We start from the raw sequence: 15085 nt of genomic DNA, 5'->3' as shown, positions 1-15085 counted from the left end.
CATGCACAAGGAAAAAAAACCCAAGCTGGGAAGTTCCCTTCCTTCCTGCTACCTGCTTCTGATGCTGTATGATATAATGAACGGCAGGCTGGGTAGACAGAACATGAATAATCAGTGATAACCAAGAACCTCAAAGACAATGAGATAATTTCTTAAATATCTCTTTTTGTTGTCCCACATAGCTGAAAAGAATCGTCCTTCAGTTAAAAATCCAATTCTACAAATAACACCATCAGCCCAGTTTCATAATGCTTATATTTTGTCAGCTGCTGGTTTGACTCTGACGACTTAGTTAAAGAAGATTTCTGCTAAAAATATATCAGCCTACTGCTTGAAATGCTTTTACCACCAGGCAGAAATGAAAGGAAAGGATATGTATTATAAATATAATGAATAGCTTTGTTTACCACAAATACATGTCAAGAGGGGAAATGTTGTCTATTTACATTCCAGATGCCCTCACGATCGCAGTGGATTTTACTCGCCTATTAAAATATTTATATTTAGCAAGAGCTGCATTAATTGAATTGTCTTCATTTCTGTTGAAGGTTCTTACTGGTGTTACACAGCTCAGGGGCAGGGGTAGGTGTGAGTCCTGGGCTGCGGAGAAATCTTGCAAATGCAAACCACGCAGAAAGAAGTGAAATGTCAGCTGAGTGTGCTGACAGCCCATAACAAACAAACCATCAGGGGAACACCTTATTCCTGTCTATCACTTCGGAATCAAAGTTTTGACAACATTGATGACTACGGGGTTAACTATGTCACTGCCAATCTTTTCCATTAAAATACAGAGTTATTGTTCTTTCACCACAAAATGCCTTTCCATATTTTTGCCTTCTATCAAAATCAGCAGCCATTCCACACTAAGCTTGTAAATGTGCTACTTAAACTCACAGCTTGGCTCATCCTAGAAGTATCAGGACTAGTGAAGATGGGATAACACACATTTTTAACAGACAAATGAAAAACTTCACATCTGTTTTAACTTTGAAGTTATTCATTGTTACATTCAATTAACTTCTTTTAAAAATCACTTTCAAATTAAATAAAGTTACCACAAAATTTCCTCCTGACTTGCAGACTTCCAAAAACTGCAAAAGAAATTAGCTCTGCTTTGTGACAGGCCAATGCAAATGTGCTCCCTTTTCTTACTGTAATACTCGTGGGTTTCCTTTCTATCATCCATTTAGCCTAAAAATACCTTTTTTTTGCAGTTTGTGGGTTTCCTTTTCATCATCCTTTTAGCCTAAAAAAAAAAAAATTCTTTCTCCAGTTTGCGAGTTTTCTTTCTATCATCCATTTAGCCTAAAATAATCCTCCTTCAATTTGTGGGTTTCCTTTTCATCTTGCATGTAGCCTAAAAATGTCTTTCTTCAGTTGTCAGGCTGCCTTCTTGGATCATTATAAAAAATTTGAGGACGATCTCTACTGGTTTGTATTTGCTGTCATCGATTTGATCTGTGTGTAATACAAGAGTGTGGAACTCTTCTGACGTTTTGCACTGACTTTGCAGAGGCACAGAAGACGTAGGAAAGGTTGAGGCAATGTGGAGCGAGGTCTTTTGAATGACTACTCATTTAATGCTCTCTTGCAGAAGCTCTGCTCCCTTTCTCTGTTGCCACTGGGGCTGCTCCTCTTGGTTTGTGGAAGCACAAAAGGAGACTCTTCACCCATGGATCATTATGGTTTGGAATGCTGAGGGGGTGATGATTAACTTAAACCAGGAGATGTGGAAGAGGTTTGGATGTGTATATGGAGTGGGGGCTGGACGAGGAGCTCTGGCACTTTTGAGATGACTGTGCACAGGGAACAGTTTCTCTCTACTAACCTAGGAACAGCAAATGCAACAGACCTCGTGGAGCCTGGTGGGAATGCCCCAGGAAAATTAGCCATGCAGTTTTCTTATTCCTTGCTGTGTCTTGAATTCTTCAATAAATGTTTTGTAATACTTCCAGTTCATGTTTCTATTCTGTCTCAGAGAAACAGAAGGGAGCAAGGTAGACAACCAGGAATATCTGGCAGAAAAATATTTAGGATGCCAAGGACTTCTGTTTGGTGTTTCCACACTCACATCTGCCCCTCCACACACTGCTGGCCTCTCCCAGCACCATCGTCACTGGCTCGTAGCTCCACCTGCAAATCTGACCCCACTAATGGCAGTGGTGACACTTCCTCCAACTTGAAATGGGGCGTGACTTTCACCAGTAGCTTCTAAAATTGGCCATTAATCAGATTTAGTGGCTTAGGAGCAGTGTAAAGAAACCCAGGTTGGAAACAAATTGAAGAGAAGTTGACTGCTCGTCATTGCTGCAGTGATAGCCAGTGAATATTTTGAAGACCTGAATGTATTTAGGGTTTGAGTTCTACTGGAAATCATGACACAGTCAGAAATCTAATCCTCCAGCTAGGCAGATGACATCAGTTTTTCTCCAGGACTGTGGCCTCAGAATGCAAACAGCTTTGTCACAAGTCAAGACATTTTCTTTAATCCTCCCTACTAATACCTGGATTTCTTGTTCTGAGCCATCAGGATCCAGCTATGTGAATGGCAAGTGAGGTTGTAGGATATTTTGGAGCAGGTATCTCCTGGAAGACAGGGAAGCACTAAGCCCTTTGAGCAAAGCTCATACCCTCATTTAAGATATCCTGTAAAATGCCTGCCACCCTTTTCCAGAGAAGACTAATTCAAATGGAACTGGCATAACCAAGTCCTGGTAGGATGACAGTCTGCCTACCAGGAAAGGACTCACAGATCTCATCTTTCACATCATAGGAAATGCTGGAAAAGGTTACAAGTCCTGTTTCTGTACCTCAGAGAGAGAGAAAGAGCAGGGAAGAAGAGAAACTATTTAAGCCACAGGACAACACCAGCACAGGAACAAGCTGCTGTTTCCTAGCTGGGAATCAATTTGTGCTAGAAGTAAAACGCTTTCCAGGTATTGGAGAAGCGACGGTCTGGACTCAGAAATAGTGGGAACACAATAAGCTTAGTGATTCATAGGACACAGCTTGTTAAATTATAAATGAAGCTACATGAGACAGGGAGCCGCAATAACAGGGAATTTGATTCACAGAAGCCTGTTCTGTCCAGGTCTCTGCTCTGTGCTGCCGGTAGATGTGGTACCCACTCCCCCTAAGAAAGTTTCTTTCTTCACCCTCCACCTCTCTGGTTGGTTTCTCTCCCAGATGAATAGAATAAACATCTTTTTCTTGAATGTTTTTCTGTTTCTATGGGAAAGCAAAAAAAAAAAAAAAAAAAAAAAAGAAAAGGAAAAATGTGTGGGTACATAGGTGTAAAAATGACTGCAAAGAGATAACACATTGGGAGGTTTGTTTTCTTTTAGCAGCAAAAGGGATAGAAAGTCAAGTTTTTATTACTCTGAGGTGACATTGTTACAAAATGGCTGGTCTGTGCTTTTATTTGTTTGGTGGGGGAGCCTGGTGAAGCGGCCCTGGCGTGCGTTGGAGGAGCCTCATGGAGCAGCAGCCATGTTGTCAGACAGCTGACAGGACAACAGTGACCTGTTGGGGTGGGGTGGCAGAGGCGCAGTGTGACAATATGACAGCATGCTCACCACCATTTATCCCAAAGTCCCCGGTGTCCTGGACCCCAGGCAAGGTGCTGGTCCATGCCCTGAAACACCTGCAATTCAAGTGGGACAAAACAAGGGCAAGATAGGAAGGAAGAGAAGGATTTTATCTGTGTTGTGGAGATAGGAGACAGATTCAGTTGTTAAACACGGACAAGCAGTCCCATCAGGGGTATCCAAGACACCTGCACGGTGCTGATGGATAGAGCCAGCAGCAGGAAACCAAACACCTGCAGCATCTCACACAGCTCTAGAGATCTCTCTTCAGGCAAGGCAAGCAAGCCCTGAGAGTAAAAATAAGTTGCTTAAGGGGATGCAGGATGACAGGAACAAATTGGGAATTACCTGCCTCTCCTGAATTCAGATTTGCAAGATCTCAGTGCCTGTCTTGTCCAAAGTCACTCCCTGACAAGCCCTCACCTGTAGGCATTACTCTTTACTGAATATCAAGCAAGAATTCAGAGTGAAATTGGTTATTATCACTATACTCTGTCAGCCTGGGCTGTGGAAGTGGGCCCAAAGGCTTGAAGGAAAACGCTGTGGTACAGCAGCAGGAAAGAGATGAGGTGTCTGTACCCTGGGTTAAGGCTGGCAGACTCCACAGAAACACAGCTCCAACTTTTTGGCTTAATCTGTAACACAAATGTTAAAAAGCTGTTTCGTTGGAAATGAGAATTTTGCTGAAAGTCTTGTGGATAAATTAGATCCATGCAATAGGATGTGCTGGAGAATTGAGGTGAACAACAGACTTTCCTCGAGACTTTAATTCAAATCTGTTTAGAAATTAAATCTAAATAACAGTTCCGACTAATTTTTCATTGTTACATTTTATGCCACAGTGTAAACTGTTTAAATAGGAGTTTTGGTTACAAAATTATCTGATTTCTTCTCCAAGTGCTTTCAGACCATTCAAATACAGCAAGAGCAGAAGCAGGGCATGTTTAGTTTTAGACAATATTAATTGTGGTAAGCTCTGTGTCGAAGAAGATGGAGATGACAGAAGTCAGAAAAGCTGGAGCTTGTGAGAGCCATTGCTGAGAGTCCACAATCTATAAAAACCATGTTTCCATCTCTCTTCAATTTCTCACCAGCTGTTGCTGGTCACACTGACTGTGGGCAGCACACACATGACTCTCCAGGCTTTCTGTTGGGATCTGCCTCCCAACACTCCATCGTGAACACAGCTTCAGGGGGAACCTGCTGGTGTCAGTAACACACACAGCTAATGGTTTCTAAGCATCCTTTTGCAGCAGGTTCACACTTTTCATATCATTTCATTCCCTGCTGGTGTTATCAGGCAGTTCCTGGTCTAGCCTGGGCTTTGAGGTTAATGCCAGTGCAATTCCTATAATCCAGCTGCCAGAAGCCCCTGTAGGGAAGGCTTGTGAAGGTGGTGAAAGACACGGCCAATATGCTGGACAGGTGAGCTGTAGAGAGCTCCCCATTGGGCAGTGGTAGCTTTGAGGAAGTCCAGCAGGATAAAGGAGGATCCTACACAGCCCCAGAGCTGCCTTGTGCCTGACCCCATACAGGCTAAACACCCTTTGAATGGCGCATGGGAAGCCAAATAAGGGGCAACACTAGGTATCAAGGATGACCTCCTTCTGTAGCTGCACTTCATCGCCCCCTTTGACAGTGTTTCTTTGTCTACCAACAGCCAGACAATAGCAGCAACCCAAATTCCACCTTTAAATGGCCCAACATCCATCCTGAGACCCTTGATTCAAAGTCTCTCCTCAGGTTTTCTGTGGCTCTGTGAGCACCACACCACCATGGTAATGCTTTCAATCCTACAAGAAAGAGGCACAAAGTGTGGGATTGACCAACTCTGACTTGTTTAGTAAAATACACCAATGCAGTCATCTTCTGGCCACAAATATCCATGGGAAGAGTAGATGTGTCCTTTAATAACAGGGAGAGTGCTTAAAAAAGAACATTTTATTGCTGTGTTGCCTTCACCCCAGTAAATTGCAGCATTTTCATTTTCCTGTATTTATTGCATTGAAGTGTTTATATCACTGTGAAGCAAATATTTGCTTTCAAAGGTCACTCACTGTATCTCACTTCCTCTGGGGATAGACGTAGGTCTCTCTGAGCCTTCAGTACTACTCCATACGGATTGTATAATGTTCTTCTTGGCACTCCTGAAATAGCAGATGCAGAATTCAAAGTATAATAGGCAATGCCTTTCCATTAGCCAGTCTCTCTTTGTATTTCTCTCTAACATTGTCTGTTGTGCTTCTGTACGAGCACTGGCATAAGGTACGAGACCGTCTGCAGGGAATTTGATGTAAATGATCCAAGTGCTTGGAGTTACTCGCATTGTGTAGGAGACACAGAGCACAGCCTGGAACATGGTGTACACAGTATTTTGTAGCAATGTTTGGGGTTTTTTTCTCCTTTTCAAAGAGCACCGTGGATGTTTGTGTGTGAAGCCAGAGGATTTCCTTTTCTGAAATGGAAAAACCGAGGTCCATGTGAAGTTTTGAGGCTGAATTTGTATAGCAATTACTGCAAGTCTAAACACAAAGTGAGTGAAGTAGGGTCTGTAACTTCTGTAGCAACCTTTTTTTAAAAAAATATAATCAATTTTTTAGATCGAAAGAGCTTAATAGATTACATCCCAAACTTTGGTTTTCTGGTCTGTCATCTCTGCAGGGACTGTAGATAAAATAAAATGTAGTTTAAGTTAAAAGTACAGAGTACACTTTGGAGAGTTTATCGCAGTTATATTAGAGGTTCCTAAGGCAATTGTAGGATTTTGATAGTTGGTTCAAATTAACTTGAATGGGAACAGAATGCGAAATATCAACCACTACCAAAAATATAAATTCTGCAAGGAATTTATTACCCCAAGTCCTCAATACTATCTTAGGCCTGTTTCTCTTCTACTTAAACAAGAGCAGGTTTCAGTGGGCCTGAGCCAGACCTTACGCTTTTGAAAGTCTGTCTAGTATCAGTGAGAGCAAATTCATCATGGTTTAACTGTTCTTGACCATTCCTGAAATCATTCATTTTCAATGCTTCAAAATATCAGGAGCTTTAAATAAAAGCTTTTTATAGGTGTTCCTAAGGAACACCATAGAGGGAGAACCGTTAATTTGTACTCTAACATAATAATTCTCTCTGCAAAATTTTTATTGATAACAGGTTTGATGTTGGAAATTCATGACACTGGAATGGTATTTCAGCCTAAACAGGACTTTTCAAGGAAAATCCTATCTCTAATCTGTCCTATTCCACATCATAAATAGCAAATTCTGAAAAAAATTTAAACTCATTCCCTGCCATCTACAAAATTTATGTAGTTTATCATACTGACGGCAAACCAGTAACCTTTATTGATCCTTGGGCACGGTTTTCTATTAAATAAAGTTAAATCAGCACAGCTGCAGGGCACTTCTGTTTATGACTAAAACTTAATGAAAAATGATTTGTCTGGAAGAATGCTTTTTGCTATTTCTCAATCCATTCTAAGTGCTTTACAAATACCAAACAATCTCAATAAACCTGTCAAGTTCGATCACTTGCTGCACAACATCTCTCCGGTTACAAGCTCTGACACTTTTTTTAGCTTGATGCAAAATAAGACATGTCTGTCACTAAGATGCCATCTGATGACTCTAACAAACCAAGAAGGGTAACTAAAAAAAACCCCAGAAGAGCATGGAGTGACAGGACAAGGGACAATGGCTTCAAACCGACAGGCAATAGGTTTAGATTAAATGTGAGGAAGAAATTACTGACTATGAGGATGGTGAGTCACTGGAACAGGTTGTCCAAAGAAGCTGTGGATGCCCTATCCCTGGAAGTGTTCAAGGTCAGGTTGGATGGAACTCTGAGCAACCTGGTCTAGTGAAAGGTGACCCTGTCTATGGCAGGGGATTGGAATGATTGGATGTTCTTTAAGGAACCTTCAAACCCAAACCATTCCATGCTTTTCTGAAAGTCTCTCCACTTTTTTTTTTTTTTTTTTTTTTTTTTTACCACCCATCACCACCACTGGTTCATGATCAAAAAAATAGTAAGGAAAACATCAAAAGTCAGGCTGGAATCTACCTGATAATGGAATTTTCTGTGTTTTTTGGTTTTGGGGTTTTTTTTTGTTGTTGTTGTTTTTTTTTGTTTGTTTTTTTTTTTTTTTTGTATCTGAAGAGACTGACCAACAGTCAATAAATATATTGCTGTTGTCAGTAGAAGCCCTCATGTCACCTCCCCTCACTTACAGGTCTGTAATTATTCAGCTGACACTGAATATGCTTAGAAAATGAACCAAATTCCCTGTTAGCATCCCACCCTCTCACTGATGCATCACCTCCCACTTTACAGCTAGTGAGATGATACCAACAGACACAGCACAGAACCACTTTCCCGCCCCTCAACATTTATATGTATTTACCAATTAGATCAGTCCCGAAGCCCTGAGCAAATTGTCCTGATTTTTGCTAAAGCTTGGTGCTGCTTATCTGCCAGCACAAGTGTAGTGACAGGTCCAGGCAGAGGAGAATATTTTAACTAGATGCTCGAAAACTAGGTCCACAGACTAAATCTTGGTGTTCTGGTACAGAGGCTATACCAGAAATATTTCAGCTCCGGGTTATGCCTCAATCTGAGAAAAAAACCACAGTTTTTGAAGCAGTGACCAGTGCTAGAGCCAGCCTCTGCCAAGTGGGACGGGAGTTTGGAGCATGGTTCTTTACTGAAAAAACTTTTTTTTATCCCACCTGAGCATGCTCCATTTGCTGGCCAGGAGCAGTGTCTTCCTGGAGCTGTGTGCCGTGCAGGGCACCACCAGCACAGCAGCAGGGTGGGGAGGTTGGGGTGGCCTTGAGAGTATCCCCACACTTTCATGTGCCCTTCCAGAAGAGACCAGTTCCCGGTTTATCTTCCCCTCCTAAATATCGAAGTGCACCAGTTTTTGTAAAGCTCATTTCCTGCTGTTCGTGAGCAACCTTGAAGTGTCCAATATCAGCCTGAGTATTAGCCACGAAATTAAACTCTGCCTTTGCATCAGCCAGGGCTGTAGATGAGTTGCCTAAGCTTGGTCCTTCCCACTGCTGTGACCACACAGCTGGCAGGACCAGGTGGCCTCCTTCTCCAGCAGACTTTTGGGCTCCTACACATGGTGTGACCCATCACAAAATGTCAGCCTCCCGTTGACAAGGATGTGGCGATGTGCTCAGTGATGAAAGTAGAATGTTGTGCCAGTAGCTGCAGGGCTGACTCCTCAAGATGGATTTCTTCCTGCTGTAGCTTCAGAGAGGAAAAGCAACCATGAGTGAGGGCACAGCTAATGTGGAGGCATGAAGGTCACACATTCCCTCTTAGATAAGAAAAACAGCAAATCTGTTGCTGAAGCTGCAGAGGAAATGCAAGGAGCTGTCTGCTTTCCTTACACCTTTCTAAACAAACAGGGTGTGATCCAGGAAACATCGCTGCCACCCAGCTGTACCTGCTCAGCCCATACTCCTGACGTCCTGATGGAGAGCACCATCGAAGAGAGGAATGGTTTAATCTCCAATATATAGTAACTTCCATTAAAACAGAGTTGTTATTGCTAAAATTTTAGAGCCAAGCTCTGCCCTGACTTATCTTGTTTCGTAAAGGCTGCACATATCGCAAAGACAGGACAGAAAACAGCCCCCGGGATCCTGCCTTCTTTAGAGCAGCTTTGCTGAAAGGGGCTGCTTTTGTCCTCTTTCTGTAATTGAGCACGATGGCATCTGCTTTATGGCTGTTTACTTGCAGTCCCCCACAACTTCCCCACCTCCTCTGCACCTGCAATTAGGTTTTTCCTGCAATGAACAAATCTAACATTCAGGGAGCCGTAATTTGCAATGTGCCATGCTTGAATCAAGCAAAGAAATAAACCAGTGTTGTTGTTATAAAGTCCTGACAGATGGTAGGAGGGCCCGCCTTTCTTAATCAAGTCATGCTCAGTAATCAGAGCTAGCTTGAATTTGTAACAAAAAAGAAACCCTACCAAAACAAGGATTAAGGAGCTGCATCCTGACCTCTGGTTAGGACTAGCTCAGGGGTGTCCTTCTATATCAAGAGAGATAACGAAGACCAGAATCTGACCCACTTTGTGGAGAAGTTGAAAATACCACTTAGGTCCTACTATCACTTCCCCCAAAATGAAGGATTCTTCCAGGTAGACTTCTCCTAGTCTAGATGTAAATACTATTTCATAGTCTGAACTATAGCATGGTGGACAAGTCACTAGCCAATGAAATCTGCAAAGTTACATAGACTTTAATTTAATTTCAAATGTGTTAGCTGAGCATTCAGCCCTCCAAGCAACGCAGCTGAAACACAGGACATGAGGGGCATAGGCTTGACCTCCTTCACATTAAGCCTTTTAATCCTAGAGAAGAATGAATGGGTTTCAAGATTGTTTCTGGCAGCAAATGACATCTCCTGAGTGTCCAGCTTCAGTATGAATTGCATTTGAAAGGTTAAGAAAAAAGGAAGGATTTGCTCTCTACTCTGTAGGAATTACTATCCAGAATGAGAGTTTGGGTGAGGACATTGATGTGATAAAAGCACTTTTGTGGGACTGACGTTTAAGCACGGCTCCTAACCACCCTGTTCCTCTTCCTTTTCGCTGTCTTCCAGGCTCAGAAAGCAGCTGAGTGCAAATCCTGATCTGCAGCGTCCCCAAACACCCCCACAGCTAAAATGGCGGAAGACGCGGATATGCGCAATGAGTTGGAAGAAATGCAGCGGCGTGCCGACCAGCTCGCTGATGAAGTGAGACCAGTAGCTAAAACTGGGAACTTGGGGCTGGGCTTGGTGTGAAACACACAGCCAGAAATAGGAGCTGATCTGCCAAAGGATTTCTAGAGCTCTTTTCCATCAGCTTTACACTGAGAGCGGAATTGGAAATGAAATGAGCTGGGGTAAAAGTTAATGTTGTGTTTAGTCTAGATTAGGGCATTTATTGATTGTGAGTTTGGTTTAAGTATTAGATTGTGCATCAATTTGACTGGCCTCAGAGCAAAAGGCAGCAATTTAATATTTTCTGAGGATTCCTTTGATTTGTCAAACCTAATAAATATTAGAAGTCACCAACTGGGATTCTGAAGAATCTTAGCTGAAAACCACAGGCTTTATTTTTAAAGTGGAACACCTGCGGTGCTGAGCAGCACTGCTGCAGTGTGTGAGCAAGGGGAGCACAAGCCTTGGAGAGTGCAGCTGCCTCGGGGTGTGCTGAGAACTGCTGCATTAGCCATCCACAGAGCTGGAGATGGAGAGATCACCACTGCCCTGCTGATGGCCTGATTTGGAAGGGAGGGAAAGAGTGCAGAAAAAACATCCTGTCAGCATGAGCCTGCACGTTAGAGTTGGAAAGCGTAACTTGCCAAATCTGTGTTCTTTCCTGTTTTTTTCCAGTCCCTTGAGAGCACCCGTCGAATGCTGCAGCTTGTTGAAGAGGTAAGGACTTGCATTTTGTTTGCACTTCCATTGTGAGCAAAAGTGATGGACAGCCTGATACTGGAAGTTTTTTAAAACTCACATCGCTAGGGCCTGACCATGGCTTTACGTGCCACTGTCCCAGCTCATCCCTACCCCTCACTAGGCCCATGCAAGACACTGTTCCCTGGTTGCCAAGGCACTGGTTTGGTCATACCTGAGGATCCACTGAGACAGGATTCTAGAGACAAATGAGGGAAAAAGCCTCTGAAGGTGACCTGGAGTCAGGGACAAGTGGTTGAGTTTGCTGCAGAGCTCTGGGAGCCTCATGCCAGCACCACTCTCATGTCCGTGGCATAACACTGCAAGAGGGGAAGGTGAGAAGAGCCCTTGATCCATTTTCCCAGTCTGCTTTAAATACTTCCATCTCGAGAAACACTTGCAGCTATTTATAGAACATTGGTCAGCACAGCATTTAAATGCTATTTCTTTATGTATCTCTGAAATATTTATCAGGATTTCAAGGCTCACAAGATGTCCTAGATTGACCACTTTGGAACTGGGAGTTCTCTGATTTTCCATGGTGCTAAGGAAGGGGACCCCTAATATGTGCCTGGAGGGGGAAGAAAAACAATTCAGGCAGGCCATACATCACCCTCTCCACAATAAAGGGGTTTAAAAGTTGTAAAATTTCAACTCAGTTATTTTTGAGTGTTTAGCCATCAGGTGGTGGAAAACTTTGCTGCTGCCTGACAGGATGTATTATTTTCAGACACCATGAAAGCCCTGGTGCTGGAGCTGGTGACATTTTTAATCAGGGTCATCAGCACTGACAGTCCCAGTACTCCTGACAACCAGAAGAGTCTCCAGCAGAGAAAATGGGAAGAAAATTACATCAGGTCTCATGTTCAGGAACAAGCACAACCCCAGCCGTAGGCTTATGGCCTTGAAATCAATCACCACTGTGAAGATCAATGGAGTCCAGTGGAGACAAAATTAAATTTCCATGTACAGACAGACAGATGGGTCACTGAGCATAGTCAGCATCACTTCTCCTCCACAAACACTTTAGATCAGGGCCCCTTACAGCCGAAACATGCTCTTGTCTCACGAGCAATCTGTCCCTTTTTGCTGCTCAGTTCCCTGGACACGCCATTCCCTAACCACCACTTTACGTCAACTCTGTGCTGGATGCAGCTCCTGCTGAAATCAATTCAACAACATGGAAGAGTCTCATATGAGTACCCTCACAACACAAGGCAGGAGAGCCTGCTGCCCCAGAATGCCTGGGATCTAAATAGACAAGGCAGATGATGAGTGGGAAGAAGGAGAGGCGCAGGAAAGGGAAGTGATTTGCTCGTGGCCAAGCCATCAGTAAATATCAGCCCTGCCTCTCCTGAGCTGTATTTGTGCGGCCGATGCACTGCTTGAGTCTTCCTAACATATTGAGCCAGCATATTGTGAATGCCACTGGAATTTCAGTATTAAATCACAGCAAATGGCAAAGTGGGAGGAGAACTGGGACTGCTGAATTTACCAATGAATTTATGTAGGTCTGTAGCGCTTCTTGGAAGAGCTCAGCATCTCTGGACCTGGCATTTATTCAGATGCCACAATATCTTCCTGTCCAAATAGAGAAGTTGTTAAAACTAGCACTGAGTAGTCAAGGGAGTTCTTCTAAAATGAGCTGGACATTATTTTCACTAATAGTGACTACAGGAGACCTTTAAAATTCTTTTGTGGCCTAAACAGCTGGTTGATTATTCCAATCTCCTTTCCTAGGTACTTTAAAAAAAATGCAGCATTCAGGGAGTGAGAGATTTTATACCGAAAAGACAAATGGTGGGAGTATTTGAAATTGAGCTTGCACCGCTCTGATTTAATAAACCCCAAAAATTCAATTAGACTTCCTCACTTAGCAGAACCTGTCTAGTGGATAGAGATAGGAAATACTCAGGCAGAGAATGCTTTTTACTCTGTTCTCTTGATACAGCAAATCTGTTATTCCTTTCTTAGGAAAAGGATGTCTGTATGTTTAAGCATTATTACTGTGTACATTTGTATGGATTGCTGTCATGATACTGGGGAAATACAGCATAAACAGACTGACTGGACTCCATTCTAAAGACAGAATAGTGCTGTCCATCCAAGGAAGCCCTGTAGCCATGTAAGGCCTAATTGCAGGTCATAGCTTGGGGACATGTCCCCAAAGGATGCTCCCTGCTTGCCCCAGAAGGCTGTTCAGAGTTTGGAGACTAAGCCCTGATGCTGTTCCCAAGGAAAACCAAGGATGTTATTGTTTCTTGGTTTTATAACCCAGCTTTGCAAGAATCTGATTTTCAGTCCTGGCACAACAAGGGAAGCAAGAAGCAGCCACGGCTTTGCCCCAAGGCATCTCCTCCTGGAATGGCAGATTCCAAAACCCAGTTTGCTCTGTGGTGCCCATTGTGCCCAGGCAGTGCAGTTAATCTGCATTGACCAGTGCTGTTTCGAGCCACTCAGTGCTATAAATACCTGGATTTTATGATGATGCTGTGCAATGTTCAGGTCAAAACATAAAGTAAAAATGAAGTGAGGCAGAACAAGCGAGACTAAATACAGTTTGTAGCTGACCTTCTTTTCATGTTCACGCTTTTTACCTCTGAGGCAACATTATGCAATGCAGAATATCACATGCAGGGAGAAAAGCTGGGAGTTTGCTCCCATCTCCCAGTGCCACCACCATGGCCTTTAAGGAAAATCAGTTGTGGTAGTATGGGGAAAAGAAGGATATTTTGTAGCTATGAAGCAGCAAGGAAAAAATAACAAAATCAGTAGTGGTAAAAGCTCAGAAGAAAGCACTTAGGAATGTACAGACAAAAGGGCTGTTTTTTACATTTAAATCCAGACAGGACTATTTTCTCTCATGTGAGGTGACAGTGAAGTACCAAAGGTGAAATGTTGAGCTATAAACGTTTAATAACTGATGCTGCCCTACGCAGGATACTGAACACACAGAATGCCATTTTACCAGCTGTGAGTTTACCCTGACATTTATTATCACTACCAAATGCTCCTTAGTCTGAAAAACAGAAGAAAAAGTGCTCTATTATTTAGGGCTTGGCCCAAACCTTGTCAAAGCTGACTTGAAAAACCCTTTTGATATCATTAGACCATTGGAACTATTGAACTATTGGAAGAGTTCTCCTCAGAATAGTGTTTTTAACCAGTGTAATTCGACAAATCTGGCACGAGGGAATGCGATCCATAATTCTGGTCTCACTTCCTCAAATGCAGGAGTAGACCCCTTTGTGTGTGTTAACCAGGGAGGTGGCAGATTCATGTGGGCTGAGGATCTGGTTTACCAGGCAGAGCAGCAGCGTGTGACTCTTTAATCAGGGACATGTCGGAGCGTTAAAAGGCTGACAGGGAACCTGGAGCAGGAGCTGAGCAAATTCACTACTACGGATGACTAAAAAATGTTTCTTTGGCCACATTTTTGTCTTTAGGGTGTTGACAGTTCTCTTCAGTGTCTGTGGGAACTGCTAGCAATGTCAGCCTGTCCTGGTACATAATTGTCTGTATTAATTTATTCAAAACAAACTCTCTAATTTTTGATTAAAGCAAAATTCTTCATTAAAGTGGAAGTTTATGTGGTCTTCACGTAACTGAGAGTGTATATATATTTTTCAGGATATCTCCTGAAATGCAGGGAAAGTGATTTCCAGAATTTGGATTCTCTATCTGATACATCATACCCTTATAGTGCTAGGAGAATCTTCCCTCAGGCTAAACCAAAATTTGAGTAGCTGCCTTTGGTAGGATAGGACCCAACACACCGTGTTCCTGGAGGGACTGATGAGCCCTTTGAGAAGTCATTCCAATTGTCTTCCCACTTTTATTTCCATCTTGGGAAATTAAGTTCTGTAACGGCAATAACAAGAAATGATACAGCAATACCATTCCCCTCCAAAGTGCTGGGCAAATTTTAGTGAATGTTTTACTGCTGACTTGCTTTGAGTGAAACCCTCATGAAATAACCCAACCAACCAACCAACCAACCAAAAAACTCAAACCAAAAGCAACCAAAAAGTTTT

The 15085-nt window shown here is 42.8% G+C and overlaps 1 protein-coding gene across 2 annotated transcripts in view; it reads left to right on the top strand.

Moving 5' to 3' along the window:
• The window catches only part of SNAP25 (synaptosome associated protein 25), a 62709-nt gene that overhangs the window by 22297 nt on the left and 25327 nt on the right, over positions 1–15085 (top strand). For both annotated transcript variants that reach the window (XM_066177835.1, XM_066177834.1), the window contains exons 2-3: positions 10212–10346; positions 10989–11030. In XM_066177835.1, coding sequence (XP_066033932.1) covers positions 10275–10346; positions 10989–11030 — 114 coding nt within the window. In that variant the 5' untranslated portion in view covers positions 10212–10274. The remainder of the gene's footprint in view (positions 1–10211; positions 10347–10988; positions 11031–15085) is intronic.

Source organism: Chamaea fasciata, unplaced genomic scaffold (genome assembly GCF_029207755.1).
Source record: "Chamaea fasciata isolate MVZ Bird 193981 ecotype frontalis unplaced genomic scaffold, bChaFas1.0.hap1 SCAF_3, whole genome shotgun sequence".
Classification (NCBI taxonomy): domain Eukaryota; kingdom Metazoa; phylum Chordata; class Aves; order Passeriformes; family Sylviidae; genus Chamaea; species Chamaea fasciata.
Note: the sequence above shows the minus strand (reverse complement) of the source record. Positions and strands in the feature narration are given on the sequence as shown.